General features: G+C 43.4%; 1 protein-coding gene across 3 annotated transcripts in view; it reads right to left on the bottom strand.

The window, feature by feature from the left end:
* The window catches only part of TASP1 (taspase 1), a 354,361-nt gene that overhangs the window by 232,478 nt on the left and 105,023 nt on the right, over positions 1-16,860 (bottom strand). For all 3 annotated transcript variants that reach the window (XM_073628255.1, XM_073628257.1, XM_073628256.1), the window contains one exon: positions 4,708-4,814. In XM_073628255.1, coding sequence (XP_073484356.1) covers positions 4,708-4,814 — 107 coding nt within the window. The remainder of the gene's footprint in view (positions 1-4,707; positions 4,815-16,860) is intronic.

Raw genomic sequence — 16,860 nt, 5'->3', positions numbered from 1 at the left:
ACACTTTTGTGAAGACCCAAGGAGCGGAGGCGAAACCAAAGGATAACGCCACAAACTGATAGTGCTCCTCTCCCACAGCAAAATGGAGGAATCGCTGGTGTCGGACACATATTGGAATGTGCTGGTAAGCATCCTTGATGTCGATAGAAGCAAAAAAGTTCCCCTGATGAAGGGATGCCACCACAGTGCGAATGGACTCCATTCTGAACTTCCGAACCAGCACAAAGCAGTTTAGGGCCTTGAGGTCCAGAACTGGGTGTACTGTGCCTTCTTTCTTTGGGACCATAAACAGATTTGAATAAAACCCCTGAAAACGTTCCGACACTGGAACTGGGACAGTTACCTCCTGAAGCAAGAGGTCATGCATGGCGCCACGGAGGGCTTGTAAGCGGTCCAGGGACGGACGCACATTGGAAGGGAAAAATCTTTTTGGGGGACAAGACCGGAACTCTATCTTTTAACCAGACAGAATCACTTAGTGGACCCACTTGTCGTTTATCAAAAAGGTCCACAGGCCCAGAAACCAGCGATGACATCCCCCACCCCAGACATGGGTGAGGGCCCACCTTCATTACAAAAGGGCCTCATCAGCGGGTCTAGAGAAACCCGCTCACGGCTTGCCAGACCAGGGTCGCTTGGAACCTCCCGAGGAGGGCTTGAAAGACTTTGAACCCCGACACCCCATTGAAGAAAGGTCAAAATCTGGGGAGACCACTGGATCTTAGTGTCCAGCTCGTCGCCCATCCCGGCAGTTGATTGTAGAGCTCACCGGAGAAAAATCCAGGAAAAAATAAAATAAACAAAAAAATTCCCAGGACTAGAGATCCCAGCAGGGAACTATGTCCTTACTCCTGAATAGGCAGAAAAAAACCTGAAGGCCTATAGCAGAGAGTGGGGTGTATACCACCTAGGACTGCCCATAGGCGTAGCCATGTCTTTTTTTCTGCCTAGTGTCCTACTCCTGTAGGGGGCGGTAAAACCATATGATTCTGAATAATGGAGCACTGTGTCTGTCAATGAACAAAAGAGAAATGTCTTTTTCACTTGTACCCCAAGGGACACGGAGAGACAGAGGAGAACCCAGTGTGACAATGCCTAGGTTTTTGCCCATAGTTGAAGTGAGCATTTCAATATCAGCAATCATATTTTGTGAATCCATAATATCAGGTGCATTACAATCTGGGGAGACAAATCTTTTGCGGCCTCCTCTAATACCACCTCTGAGTCCTCTCTATTCCCTTCTATGTCTGCCTCTTTTAGGGTGGGCATATCGGAATCTGACTCAAGTAGAGACAATGGAAAAGAAAAAAGGAGCCTGGCATTTCTGAATGCTCTGGACAGGGATGGCTAGATTAAACCTGCTGGTGTCCAAGAAATTGCAAAATAGTTGCAGATAAATCTGCCTTAGTCAGGTAGTCCACAAGTTGCATACCTACAGTGAGGGGAAAAAGGTATTTGATCCTTTGCTGATTTTGTACGTTTGCCCACTGACAAAGAAATGATCAGTCTATAATTGTAATGGTAGGTTTATTTTAACAGTGAGAGACAGAATAACAAATATATCCAGAAAAATGCATTTAAAAAAAGTTATAAATTGATTTGCATTTTAATGAGAGAAATAAGTATTTGATCCTCTATCATTCAGCAAGATTTCTGGCTCCCAGGTGTCTTCTATACAGGTAACGAGCTGAGATTAGGAGCACTCTCTTAAAGGGAGCGCTCCTAATCTCAGCTTGTTATCTGTATAAAAGATACCCATCCACAGAAGCAATCAGATTTCAATCTCTCCACCATGGCCAAGACCAAAGAGCAGTCCAAGGATGTCGGGGACAAGACTGTAGACCTACACAAGGCTGGAATGGGCTACAAGACCATCGCCAAGCAGCTTGGTGAGAGGGTGACAACAGTTGGTGCAATTATTCACAAATGGAAGAAACGAAACACAAAATAGCTGTCAATCTCACTTTGTCTGGGGCTCCATGTAAGACCTCACCTTGTGGAGTTTCAATGATGAGAACGGTCAGGAATAAGCCCAGAACTACACGAGCGAATCTTATCAATGATTTCAAGGCAGCTGGGACCATAGTCATCAAGAAAACAATTGGTAACACACGACACTGTGAAGAACTGAAATCCTGCAGTGCCCGCAAGGTCCCCCTGCTCAAGAAAGCACATGTACAGGCCCGTCTGAAGTCTGCTAACGAACAGCTTAATGATTCAGAGGATAACTGGGTGAAAGTGTTGTGAGGAGACCAAAATCGAGCTCTTTGGCATCAACTCAACTCGCCGTGTTTAGAGGAAGAGAAGGAATGCTGCCTATGACCCCAAGAACACCATCCCCACCGTCAAACATGGAGGTGGAAACAATCCTTTGGGGGGGGGGGGTTGTTTCTGCTAAGGGGACAAGACAACTTCTCCGTATCAAAAGGGACGAAAGACAGGGCCATGTACCATCAAATCTTGGCAACCTTCTACCCCCAGCCAGGGCATTGAAAATGGGTAGTGGATGGGTATTCCAGCATGACAACGACCCAAAACACACCGCCAGGGCAACAAAGGAGTGGCTCAAGAAGAAGCACATTAAGGTTCTGGAGTGGCCTAGCCAGTCTCCAGACCTTAATCCCATAGAAAATATATAGAAGGAGCTGAAGGTTCGAGTTACCAAACATCAGCCTCGAAACCTTAATGACTTGGAGAGGGTCTGCAAAGAGGAGTGGGACATAACCCATTCCGAGATGTGTGCACACCTGGTGGCCAACTAGAAGAAAAGTCTGACCTCTGTGATTGCCAACAAGGGTTTTGCCACCGAGTACTAAGTCATGTTTTGGGAAGGGGCCAAATACTAATTTCACTCCTTAAAATGCAAATCAATTGATAACTTTTTTGAAATGCGTTTTTCTGGATTTTTTTGTTGTTATTCTGTCTCTCACTTTTAAAATAAACCTACCAATAAAATTGTAGACTGATCATTTTTTGTTAGTGGCCAAACGTACAAAATCAGCAGAGGATCAAAATACTTTTTTCCCCTAACTGTAAGATGAAGCTAGAATCAGGTGCAGAGACTGGTGGTAAAATGGAGTCCTGCTCAGTTGCAAGGAAAGCCTCATCACTAGGAGATTAAGTGTTGTGTGGGGCTTTGGCAGAGTGAACGTTTGTCTGAGCTTTTGCCGCAGCTCCCTTTTTCCTGGTTTGCACCATTGCTACAGGTGAAGGTATTCCCTTGTTATAAGGGATTCACGGAGTAGATTGAAAAAAAAAGGCAAGTGTGCCCGCAAAGGAGAGTGCAGTAACCAAGGTACAGACCCGGCCTGTAGCAAAATCATCATGGCAGGAGGAAGTGCCTATGTACCTTATAAGGACTCCAGAAAGAATGGAGGAAAAGTGTGCAACTTGTGGTGTGATGAAACACCTGGTCATCCACCTGAGACTAAGCTTTGAGTGGTTGAATTTTAGTGGCAAATTTGAAGATTTTACAATGTAAAAATAAAAAAACATTCCAAACACAATACCAGTTTTTACAGTAATGGTCAGATACATGTGAACCTGTCTTAGCTGTCTACGATGCCAGTCCCTATATGGTGTCCAGGCTTTGCTCACCATGGTGGGCATACCCCTTGAGGAGTCTTCAGGGTCTGGGTTCCATAGGGATGGACCACAACAATGAACTTGTATAGCACTCTGCAGCTAACTCAACATGTTGCACAAAGTACTGAGATAAGCGCCCATGCAGGGTCCAGTGGCCAAACCACATTACAGGCCAACTCCATGGTATGGGGTCCGGGTACAGCCCCCAAGGTTTTACTGAGGTTGCACCGATCTGGGTGCATTGCTTCTATTGTTATATTAAAAGACAGCGAAGGAGTCAATTTAAGTGCTGAATAAAAAAAAACAAAAAAAAAAAAAACAATAAACTAGTTAAGCTGAGTGATTTCTCTGTAACAGAGAAGATGTCAATCACCTTAGGACACTAGCAAAAAACTGAGGACTCACAGAATAGGGTAGAGTAATATAGGGGGACACTGAGGGGGCATGTCCTTCAAAGCTTTGCCAGTGTCCAATCACCTGAAGGTATTGGCATATAACCAGGGATCTAAGAATACAATGGTGGAGGATCCCTACCGCAGAGCTATTGCATTCTCCCGGCAGGGGGAGCTGTCCCGGCCAGAACACACTGTGATTATTGCTAGCAGCTATTGCCTCCCTTTAGATTGTAAGCTCCATGAGCAGGGCTCTCCTATTCCTTCTGTATTGAACTGTATTGTAATCGTGCTGTCCCCCTTTATATTGTAAAGTGCTGCGTAAACTGTTGGCGCTATATAAATCCTGTATAATAATAATAGCCACTGGCAATAATCGCATGAAAAAACCAACAGGTTGGTTGTACACAAGTTGATCGATCAATCAATTTGGGTACAACCAGCCTGCCTATACACAGTTCAAATCTCTGCTGGTCCCTGCTAATCCAGCCAAAATTCCAACCCTCTATGGCCAGCTTAAACAAAGCCATCTGAGAAATGATTTGTGTTATTTGCAAGAATATCAGGTGAAAATAAAGGCAAATAAAAAAAACGAATGCCACAAAAACTGGTAAAAAGTACTACATTACATTTTTGTTTGAGTTGAAAAACACTTGAATAATCTGAAGTTATAACAAAGATAAACTTTTTTAGTAGACAAGGTCTGTATTTGTACAAATTTCATGCTAACCTTTTCACTTGATTGTCTTCTCTTTTTAATTTGAATAAAATCTGTTTCCACCTTTTCCGCCAGCTCCAGCTTTCTTTTGTTGCGCTTGAAGGCAGCTAAACTTAATTCTGCAAAGGTAAATAATTAATGTTAGATATTCTTGTTAACCTTCTTACACAATACTTGTGTAGAAAAAAATAATTGTATATAGTTAACTAAACTTGGTATACTGAAAAGGTTTGGAGCTCATTTATAAAACAGTACTGTGGCAATATACTGGGAATTTAGGAACAGACTGAAATCAACAGCTTTCGCTGCTCTATGAAATTCAACATTAAATATCTACATCTGCCTAATGAAACAATATTGAATTTGGAATTCTTCATTGGAAGAATTCCATAACATGCCAAGTGTGAGCTGGAGTTTTTGCTAGATCGAAACATGCTAGGGTGTTTGACACCACATTTGCAAATTTTGCTAATGTATAGCAAAACTGGTTAACAACAAAATGGTATTTTACAGGAATCCACATTTCGCATTGAGCTACTGACATTTGTTTGAGTAAAAGAAGTTGGTGGTGTATTTGAGGCACGACTCCAACCCAAATCTATTAGTAACCTATCTTCCTAGCTGATAACCTGCTGAAGTTAGATATACTCAACTGAGGCCTCCCATGATGTTAATTCCGCCTGTGGGGGCTGATAATCCAGCACCGCCTGTTAACCTTTGCTGGCTGGTCCCATTTCACTGCCCTCTGTCTGGTGGTGTTTCTCTTCTGGATCCTAAGAGAACCTCCCTCACTGGCCAGCCAATGGGAATTGTCCACATCAAGCAGGCGATGATGTGGACATCTGGAAGGTGGTCTCAACCAGAAAGTTAACAGAGAGAAGGACCCAATGCTGGATAGTCACGTGACATGGCTTAAATAAAATGAAAAAGGGGGTTTTACATTTTTTTCTTAACCCAATGATCAGATAGAGGGGGTGGGAAGGAGGGGGATTACTCATAACCGAAGAATCTTTATATTCTACATTTCTGGGAATGTCAGATGCCCGTTACCCCTGTTGGGCATTTAGGTACCATCCTCTGGACCCTTTATAACTGCTATCCCTTTATAATGTATTATAGTGACCTAGGGGAGGGCAAGAGACCATGTATCTGACACACTCAAAATTGTCTCTGATGTGAATATTTTTCAGTAGGTCTTAGTTCTTCCAGGGAACATAGGTTCCAGGAACAGACTGTGGGTAAAAACATTCTTTTAACATAGGGAACTTATTTAATAATTTTTTTATTTAAAGGTGACAGAGTCACTTTAACTGCTTAAGCTCTGGAAGGTTTTACCGCCTTCATGACCAGGTCATTTTTTGCTATTTAGCACTGTGCTACTTTAACTGGTAATTGCATGATCATGCAATGCTATACTCAAATAAAAATTTATAAAATTGTTTTAATACAAAGAGAACTTTCTTTTGGGGGTATTTGATCACCACTGGGTTTTATATTTTTTATCATATAAAACGAAAAAAAAAAACAGAATTTTGAAAACAAGCAATATTTTTTACTTTCTACTATAAAACATAACCAATAAAAAAAAATTAATTTCTTCATAAATTTAGGCCAAAATGCATTCTGCTACATGTCAGGTGTATATTGATTATAGAAGCTATAAAACTTTCACACAAACCAAAATTATGGTTATATATATATATATATATATATATATACACACACACGGATTTTTTTTATAGTATTGCTGGTAATCAGAGGCTTATAGTGGGACTGTCATAGTGCGGTGTGCAATATGACACTGGATAGGAACTGCCGGTGACATCAGTGACGCTAAATACAGTGATAATACTATACACTGTCACTGTACTAATGGCACTGGCTGCGATGGGGTTAACATCTTGGGGTAATCAAGGAGTTAAGTGTGCGCCTAACAAGTGTTAATGTGATAGTAAAGCTATGTTTTTGTTTTTTAAACAAACATGTCTATACTTACCCCCTCTGTGTAGTGCTTTTGCACAGAGCAGCCCCAAATCTCCTCTTCTCGGGTCCCCCCGTGGCGCTCCTCCTCTCCTCGAGTGCCCTCATGGAGTCCCGCTCTCCTTTGGGGCACCCATGCTGACGCTCTCCCAAATCCTGCTGCTGCATCAATTGACACAGACAGCAGGACTCGGCCCCACCCCCCGCCTGCCGTGTCACTGGATTTGATTGACATCAGCGGGAGCCAATGGCTCCTGCTGCTATTAATCTATCCAATGAGGCCCCGAGACAGCGGCTGGATCAGGTAATGTGACATCACTTCCGGTGGATGTGGTTCCACTTCTGGCAGCTGATATTGAGGTTGAAACACAAGGAGGAAGAGGCGTTCCTATTTCGCCCTCCAGCCTATATACAGAGGAAGTGACAATTTCCTAACCACGCCCCTGATGTCGTTCCTTATTGGATGAAACGCCACGTAGGGTAGAGCCCGGAGTTCTGACGTCACGACACTGCATGTGCTGATCGCGGCCATTTTGTTGGTTGGAATCAAATGTTAACCAAGGACTTTTTGTGTTCCTGAAATGCTTGTTTTAATTCTCCAAATGTGAGTACCCTGTATGCTTTTTACTTAATAAAATCATCTTGAATTAACATACTACACTATGAGGAGCTGCTTCTCTTTTATCCTACATATGAACCTGTGGATTCAGCTGTCTGGTACCAAAGTGGAGTCGTGCTATAGTGGATATATATCGTGCTTATCTGACCACCTATTACCTAGTGGTCCATTTTCTACGGTAAGAGGCCCGGTGTGTTGGTGTGCGGTAGAGGATTTCATAGTTCACCTCAGCTTGTCATTTTTACACTGTGGGTGATGTCATTTCTTGGAACATGGACTCTTTACGCTCAATGACAGGTAATTTTTTTTACATAGCTCATGTTTGCATTTCTAGCACTGCATATCTTTATACAATTAAAAGGGGGGCTGCTGTATCACAAAAGGCTTTTCACCTTAACCAGTTGCCGACCGCCGCATGACGATGTACGTCGGCAGAATGGCACGGGCAGGCAAAAGGACTTACAGGTACGTCCTTGCCTGCCCGCGATCTGACACCCCCCCCCCCCGGTGCCTGCGGCAGTCGGCAAATCTTCCCCGGCGATCGGAGGTGAGGGGGAGGCCATCCATTCGTGGCCCCTCCCTCAGGATCGCTCCCAGCCAATGGGATCATTTCCCTGCCTCTGTATTGTACACAGAGGCAGAGGAAATGATGTCATCTCTCCTCGGCTCGGCATTTTCCGTTCCGGCGCCGAGGAGAGAAGACTGTATTGTGAGTGCACAAACACACACACATACAGTAGAACATGCCAGGCACACATTACACCCCCGATCACCCCCGATCCCCCCCCTTCCTGTCACACTGACACCAAGCAGTTTTTTTTTTTTTTATTACTGCATGGTGTCAGTTTGTGACAGTTAGTGTGGTAGGGCAGTTAGTATTAGCCCTCTTTAGGTCTAGGATACCCCCCTAACCCCCCCTAATAGAGTTTTAACCCCTTGATCACCCCCCGTCACCAGTGTCGCTAAGCGATCATTTTTCTGATCGCTGTATTAGTGTCACTGGTGACGCTAGTTAGGGAGGTAAATATTTAGGTTCGCCGTCAGCATTTTATAGCAACAGGGACCCCCATATACTATCTAATAAATGTTTTAACCCCTTGATTGCCCCCTAGTTAACCCTTTCACCACTGATCACCGTATAACCGTTACGGGTGACGGTGGTTAGTTTGTTCATTTTTTATAGTGTCAGGGAACACGCCGTTTATTACCGAATAAAGGTTTAGCCCCCTGATCGCCCAGCGATGATATGCGTCGCCCCAGGCAGCATCAGATTAGCGCCAGTACCGCTAACACCCACGCACGCAGCATACGCCTCCCTTAGTGGTATAGTATCTGAATGGATCAATATCTGATCCGATCAGATCTATACTAGCATCCCCAGCAGTTTAGGGTTCCCAAAAACGCAGTGTTAGCTGGATCAGCCCAGATACCTGCTAGCACCTGCGTTTTGCCCCTCCGCCCGGCCCAGCCCAGCCCACCCAAGTGCAGTATCGATCGATCACTGTCACTTACAAAACACTAAACGCATAACTGCAGCGTTCGCAGAGTCAGGCCTGATCCCTGTGATCGCTAACAGTTTTTTTGGTAGGGTTTTGGTGAACTGGCAAGCACCAGCCCCAGGCAGCGTCAGGTTAGAGCCAGTACCGCTAACACCCATGCACGCACCGTACACCTCCCTTAGTGGTATAGTATCTGATCGGATCAATATCTGATCCGATCAGATCTATACTAGCATCCCCAGCAGTTTAGGGTTCCCAAAAACGCAGTGTTAGGGGGATCAGCCCAGATACCTGCTAGCACCTGCGTTTTGCCCCTCCGCCTGGCCCAGCCCAGCCCACCCAAGTGCAATATCAATCGATCACTGTCACTTACAAAACACTAAACACATAACTGCAGCGTTCGCAGAGTCAGGCCCGATCCCTGCGATCGCTAACAGTTTTTTTGGTAGCGTTTTGGTGAACTGGCAAGCACCAGCGGCCTAGTACACCCCGGTCATAGTCAAACCAGCACTGCAGTAACACTTGGTGACGTGGCAAGTCCCATAAGTGCAGTTCAAGCTGGTGAGGTGGCAAGCACAAGTAGTGTCCCGCTGCCACCAAGAAGACAAACACAGGCCCGTCGTGCCCATAATGCCCTTCCTGCTGCATTCGCCAATCCTAATAATTGGGAACCCACCACTTCTGCAGCGCCCGTACTTCCCCCATTCACATCCCCAACCAAATGCAACGAACCCCCCAAAAAAGATGTTGTGTCTGCAGCAAGCGCGGATATAGGCGTGACACCCGCTATTATTGTCCCTCCTGTCCTGACAATCCTGGTCTTTGCATTGGTGAATGTTTTGAATGCTACCATGCACTAGTTGAGTATTAGCGTAGGGTACAGCATTGCACAAACTAGGCACACTTTCACAGGGTCTCCCAAGATGCCATCGCATTTTGAGAGACCCGAACCTGGAACTGGTTACAGTTATAAAAGTTAGTTACAAAAAAAAGTGTAAAAAAAAAAAAATAAAAAAAAAATAGTTGTCGTTTTATTGTTCTCTCTCTCTCTCTATTCTCTCTCTATTGTTCTGCTCTTTTTTACTGTATTCTATTCTGCAATGTTTTATTGTTATTATGTTTTATCATGTTTGCTTTTCAGGTATGCAATTTTTTTATACTTTACCATTTACTGTGTTTTATTGTTAACCATTTTTTTGTCTTCAGGTACGCCATTCACGACTTTGAGTGGTTATACCAGAATGATGCCTGCAGGTTTAGGTATCATCTTGGTATCATTCTTTTCAGCCAGCGGTCGGTTTTCATGTAAAAGCAATCCTAGCGGCTAATTGGCCTCTAGACTGCTTTTACAAGCAGTGGGAGGGAATGCCCCCCCGCACCGTCTTCAGTGTTTTTCTCTGGCTCTCCTGTCTCAACAGGGAACCTGAGAATGCAGCCGGTGATTCAGCCAGCTGACCATAGAGCTGATCGGAGACCAGAGTGGCTCCAAACATCTCTATGGCCTAAGAAACCGGAAGCTACGTGCATGACTTAGATTTCGGCAGATGTAAACAGCGCCATTGGGAAATTGGGAAAGCATTTTATCACACCGATCTTGGTGTGGTCAGATGCTTTGAGGGCAGAGGAGAGATCTAAGGTCTAATAGACCCCAATTTTTTTTAAAAAAAGAGTACCTGTCACTACCTATTGCTATCATAGAGCATATTTACATTCCCTGAGATAACAATAAAAATGATTTTAAAAAAAACGAAAGGAACAGTTTAAAAATAAGATAAAAAAGAAAAAAAAAAAAGCACCCCTGTCCCCCCCTGCTCTCGCGCTAAGGCGAGAGCAGGGGGAGACACCATGCCTCTCAGCAAATAGGTAGGGGTGTCTACTTTCCAAAATGGGGTCATTTGGGGGGGGGGGGGTTGTGCCACCTGGGCATTCCATGGCCTCCGAAACTGTGATAGGCAGTGAAGAGTGAAATAAAAAATTTACACCCTTAGAAATCCTGAAGGCAGAGATTGGTTTTCGGGGCCCGTACGCGGCTAGGCTCCCAAAAAGTCCCACACATGTGGTATCCCCATACTCAGGAGAAGCAGCTAAATGTATTTTGGGGTGCAATTCCACATATGTCATATGTCCATGGCCTGTGTGAGCAATAAATCATTTAGTGACAACTTTGTGCAAAAAAAAAAAAAAAAATGTCACATTCCCGCAACTTGTGTCAAAATATAAAATATTCCATGGACTCAACATGCCTCTCAGCAAATAGCTTGGGGTGTCTACTTTCCAAAATGGGGTCATTTTTGGGGGGAGGGGGGGGGGGTTGTGCCATCTGGGCATTTTATGGGCTTCAAAACTGTGATAGGTAGTGAGGAGTGAAATCAAAAAATTATGCCCTTAGAAATCCTGAAGGCGGTGATTGGTTTTCGGGGCCCCGTACGCGGCTAGGCTCCCAAAAAGTCCCACACATGTGGTATCCCCGTACTCAGGAGAATCGACTGAATGTATTTTGGGGTGCAATTCCACATATGCACATGGCCTGTGTGAGCAATATATCATTTAGTGACAACTTTTTGTAATTTTTTTTTTTTTTTGTCATTATTCAATCACTTGGGACAAAAAAAATTAATATTCAATGGGCTCCACATGCCTCTCAGCAATTTCCTTGGGGTGTCTACTTTCCAAAATGGGGTCATTTGGGGGGGGGGTGGTTGTACTGCCCTGCCATTTTAGCACCTCAAGAAATGACATAGGCAGTCATAAACTAAAAGCTGTGTAAATTCCAGAAAATGTACCCTAGCCTAACTTTTGCGCAAACCAATAAATATACGCTTATTGACATTTTTTTCCCCAAAGACATGTGGGCGAATACATTTTGGCCTAAATGTATGATTAAAATTGAGTTTACTGGATTTTTTTTATAACAAAAAGTAGAAAATATCATTTTTTTTCAAAATTTTCGGTCTTTTTCCGTTTATAACGCAAAAAATAAAAATGGCAGAGGTGATCAAATACCATCAAAAGAAAGCTCTATTTGTGGGAAGAAAAGGACGTAAATTTCGTTTGGGTACAGCATTGCATGACCGCGCAATTAGCAGTTAAATCGACGCAGTGCCAAATTGTAAAAAGTGCTCTGGTCAGGAAGGGGTTAAATCCTTCCGGGGCTGAAGTGGTTAATGCATAGGCTTGGGATTGAGCCCACACAAGTGTCCCTAAAGAAAGTGGCTTTCAATGGTGGGCACACGCTGAAGAGAAAGAGCCAGTAGCACCGATGGGGGACCCCAGAAGAGGAGGATCAAGGCTGCTGTGTGCAAAACCATTAAACAGAGCAGGTAAGTATGATATGTTTATTATTTTTATTTAAAAAAATCAGAAACTTTACAATCACTTTAATTGTGTTCCTGTCACCCTATCACTCGATCATTCAAAAAAAGAATGAACCGTCACAGGATTTTTTTCTAACCCTATTACCCCACTTGAATACTTCTATATGGAGTCAGGGTCTTCGGCTCATGCTGTCTCTATGGCAAACTGTTACTTACCCCGGCTGAGACACCTGGCTGTTCCTACAGAAATGGGAGAGGGATTTGGGCGTCACCCTGTCCACAGAACAAAGGGAACATGTACTTTATTTTGCTCACTGCTCTTCCATGCCATGTGAATACCAGAAACTGGGCTACAAAATACTTGTTTGCTGGTATAAGGTTGCGACGCTGTTGAAAAAAATGCATTCTGATGCCTCGAATGTGTGCTGGCGCTGTAGAGGAGGAGGGTACCATCCTTCATATATTCCAGACCTGTAAAAACGTAGATGACTTCTGGTCTCAGGTGCAAGACCATATTAAATGACACAGACTTTGATCTGGGTAGTGACCCAGCCAGGTACCGGCTCCTTCTATCTGATCTCCCAAAAAAGCGTTTTAAACAATCTATGCTGATTTACTTACTGAATGCTGCTAAGACGTGTATCCGGCTATCCCCCTTATGCTCGCATAATGGTTCACAAGAATTGAGGACATACATTCCATGGAGAGCCTTTTTGTGTCCTTGCAGAGTAGGGAGGAAATATTCCACAGAAGGTGGTTCTACTGGGCACTGTTCACGTGCTCTTGGGAATATGGCAGGGCTCCTGCTGGGGAGGACTGAAGTTCCTTCCCTTCACCTACCTTTCCCCCACTTTTTTTTTTATTCCCCCTCTGTTCTTCTCCCAGTCTTCCACTTTTCTCTCTAGTTAGCCCCTATTAGAGAGGGCTGATTCTTGCTATTCCTTTTTCTGCTTGTTACAATGCTACAGGCAGGGTGTTAGATGGTCACACCGTTGAACGGCCATGTTGAACGGTGGATTCTTTTAACGCTATTGATCTTTATGGTCTTGTTTATTCCTGATCTGATTGTGACTGCTGCTTCATCTACTGCACGAACCTCCTTGCCTGTCTGTAACGCTTGGAAAAAAAAAAAAAAATTATATATAAAATGACAAATGTATGTCAAATTCTCCAATGGAGGATTTGGAAATCAAAAAGAGATTTCATGTTGTCCGTTTACATTTGGACAGTTGAAAACAATTTTCTCATCTCACGCTGTTCTTTGCATTGTTTTGCAAATCCTTAATAAAATGTCTGCCAAGCAAAGTGAGATTTATAATATATGCTTTCATGTGTGTTCTCCTCTCATTTGTTTTGTCTCCATTTCTCTTAATGCTGAAGACTGCTAATTTCCTGCTAAAGAATATAATGGCTAGACAAATATTTCTGTAGAACATTCTGTGTGTCAAATGCTTTCGGTAAATCTTACATAATTCTCATTAGACATGGCATGGCACTACATATGCATATGGAGCAGGGTAAGAGGAATATGCGTTTATTAAATAATTCAAACTAGTCTGTTAAGAACAATACAGCATTCTCATGACATAATATCATGTCTCCCTGAATTTTCTTAAGCAAATTGTTATTTTTTTCATACAACATTCAACTGTAAACCCATATGTTTTTGGTCCTTAAAGAAATTCTTGCATACTTTCACACCAGGTGCGATGGAACTGTGTGGGGTAGCCTTGCTCAGTGCAGTTCCGCCAAAGGCAAGGCAAAATGCATCATCTCCTATCAGGTCAGTTTACAGCACACTGCTGGGGTGGTGTGTTCCAAATAATGTATGACATGCAGTACTTTTTTATTTCAGTACACTACCATGCAATGCAGTCCACCGCCTCATGCCATGCTGCAACCAACAGAACATAATAAAACTTGTGTCATTTCAATTAAGCCTGCTTATAGGCGAAGTTCACCATTTGTGAAAAAAATATATGCTCATATTTTTAAGGGGGAAAAGTGTTCTTTTTTTTTTTTTTTTTTTTCACTGGCGCCTACAGAACATTGTAGCCATTATCAGTAGATTACAGGTGCAGTGTCAGTCTCCTGCAGACACTGCCTAGAGCTTTATGCCCTTACCTCTGTAAGGTTTACATACCCTGGTAATTTTGGCCTAATAACATGCACACAAGTTGGCACAAAGGGGTTTGAATGGCTATTAAAGGTAACCATCCTCACCTGGGATATGTTTGCTTGTAATTAGTGCGTGTGTGTGTGTATAAAAGGTCAGTGAGTTTCTGGACTCCTGACAGACCCTTGCATCTTTCATCCAGTGCTGAACTGACGTTTCTGGATTCTGAGACATGGGGAAAGCAAAAGAATTGTCAAAGGATCTGCGGGAAAAGGTAGTTGAACTGTATAAAACAGGAAACGGATATAAAAAGATATCCAAGGAATTGAGAATGCCAATCAGCAGTGTTCAAACTCTAATCAAGATGTGGAAAATGAGGGGTTCTGTTGAAATCAAATTATGATCAGGTGCACAGAAACAAGCCTCAAACTTTCTGGCACAAAGTCATTTGGAGTAAAAAGACCAAAATTGAGCTTTTTGGCCTTAAACCATAAACGCTACATTTGGAGAGGAGTCAACAAGGCCTATGATGAAAGGTACACCATTCCTACTGTGAAACACAGAGGTGGATCGCTGATGTTTTGGGGATGTGTGAGCTACAAAGGCACAGGAAATTTGGTCAAAATTGATGGCAAGATGAATGCAGTATGTTATCAAAAAATACTGGAGGAACATTTGCTTTCATCAGCCAGGAAGCTGCGCATGGAACGTACTTGGACATTTCAACATGACAATAAACCAAAACACAAGGCCAAGTCGACCTGTCATTGGCTACAGCAGAATAAAGTGAAGGTTCTGGAGTGGCCATCTCAGTCTCCTGACCTCAATATCATTGAGCCACTCTGGGGAGATCTCAAACGTGCAGTTTATGCAAGACAGCCCAAGAATTTACAGGAACTGGAGGCTTTTTGCCAAGAGGAATGGGCAGCTTTACCATCTGAGAAGATAAAGAGCCTCATCCACAAATACCACAAAAGACTTCAAGTTGTAATTGATGCTAAAGGGGGCAATACACGGTATTAATAACTGGGGTATGTAAACAGTTGATTGATAATACATGGCTTCAGCCAAACACTAACCATGAGTGAAAGAAAAGTTCTTGTTTTATCATTCATATTCTCTGAAAAATGGCCAAGAAAAAATAAATTCTGCCAGGATATATAAACTAATGAGCACAACTGTATATATTCTTATATCACAACAATAATGAGCACATTTATAGAGCAAAGGAAACATGTTAAACAGCTTAATTTCACAGATCATATTTGATATTTGCATATATGATTAATAAGGGTGATTAAAGCAATAGTAACCCTGTAAGACAATGGCATAATGAGCTAGTATACATCGCATACTAGCACATTATGAAATAATTGCCTATAACGAAGCCTTCCAGTGGCACGCTGTCACCATTGAAGGCGCTTCTATTTTCACCCGATCTTCCTTTTGCATCGTTCAAGATCCATGCTCATAATTTCAGAGTTTGAAGTTGCGGGTGGCACACTCCCGACTGCAAAAGAAGGTTGTCTTGGTTCGATAGAATCCAGAGGTCGTCTTCTTTTTTAGTGCTGTAAACCACACCCTCTTTGGCCAGAAGGGTGCTCGTAGGATCACCTTTACCTTCTCCATTCAAATCTTCCTGATCGTTCTAGGAAGGATTTGAACTGGAGAAAAGGCGTAAGCTAGGTTAAACCTCCATGGGAACCCTAGGGAGTCTACCCGTAGTGAGTCTTCCTCTCTTTTTAGGGAAAATGGCAAAAAAGGTCATTCTCCAGAAGGCCCCAATTTGTGGTTAGTATCAAGAAGATTCTGTCATTCAGTTCTGATTGACTGTTGCATCTAGCTGTCTTCGGCTCAAGAAAATCGGTAGGGTATTGCTTGTCCAAGTGAACTCCGCCCAGGAGAGGAGGTCATGTGCTGTCCCTATGAGAGGTCTCGACCCGGTACCCCCTTGGCGGTTGATATACGCCAACCTAGTAACTTTGTCTGATAATATCTGGATGTGCTTTCCCACTACTGCCTCCTGGAAGGCAAGCAGTGCCTTTAGCACCAATGTCAGTTCCTTTAAGTTGGAGGAAACTTCTGACGAATACGGTTTCCAGGTCCCTTGTCTGACCTGTTGCCCTATATGGGCCCCCCATCCAGATGCGCTTGCATCTGTGGTAACCCGAATTTGAATTGGCAGAAGCCAGAGTCTGCCATTTGCCAGGGTGTCCTTTATCCACCACGCCAATGACCTCCTGATGACTCTGGGAATAGGAATCTCTTCTTCCAGTGATTTTAAATTTCCATCCCAGTTGTTTAATAGGTGGCACTGTAGTGCCCTCATGTGTAATTGGCCCCATTATACCGCTGGGATGGAGGCAGACATGAGCCCCAAGAGGGACATTATGACCCTTCTTGTCCCTTGAGTTGAGGTTCTCAATTGTTCTGCTACGTTGACTAGTTTGACTATCTTCTCCTATGGTAAGATGATCTGCGCAGTCCTGTCGATTATGTAGCCCAGGAACATTGCCATTTGGTAGGGAATTCTGTTCGACTTTTCTAAATTGATTTTCCACCCCAGATGGGTGAGAAATTGTTCGGTCCTTTGTAAGCTTGTAAGGACTTCCTCTCATGTTCGACTGTAGATCAGGG

Source organism: Aquarana catesbeiana, linkage group LG04 (genome assembly GCF_042186555.1).
Source record: "Aquarana catesbeiana isolate 2022-GZ linkage group LG04, ASM4218655v1, whole genome shotgun sequence".
NCBI classification, from domain to species: Eukaryota; Metazoa; Chordata; class Amphibia; order Anura; family Ranidae; genus Aquarana; species Aquarana catesbeiana.
Note: the sequence above shows the minus strand (reverse complement) of the source record. Positions and strands in the feature narration are given on the sequence as shown.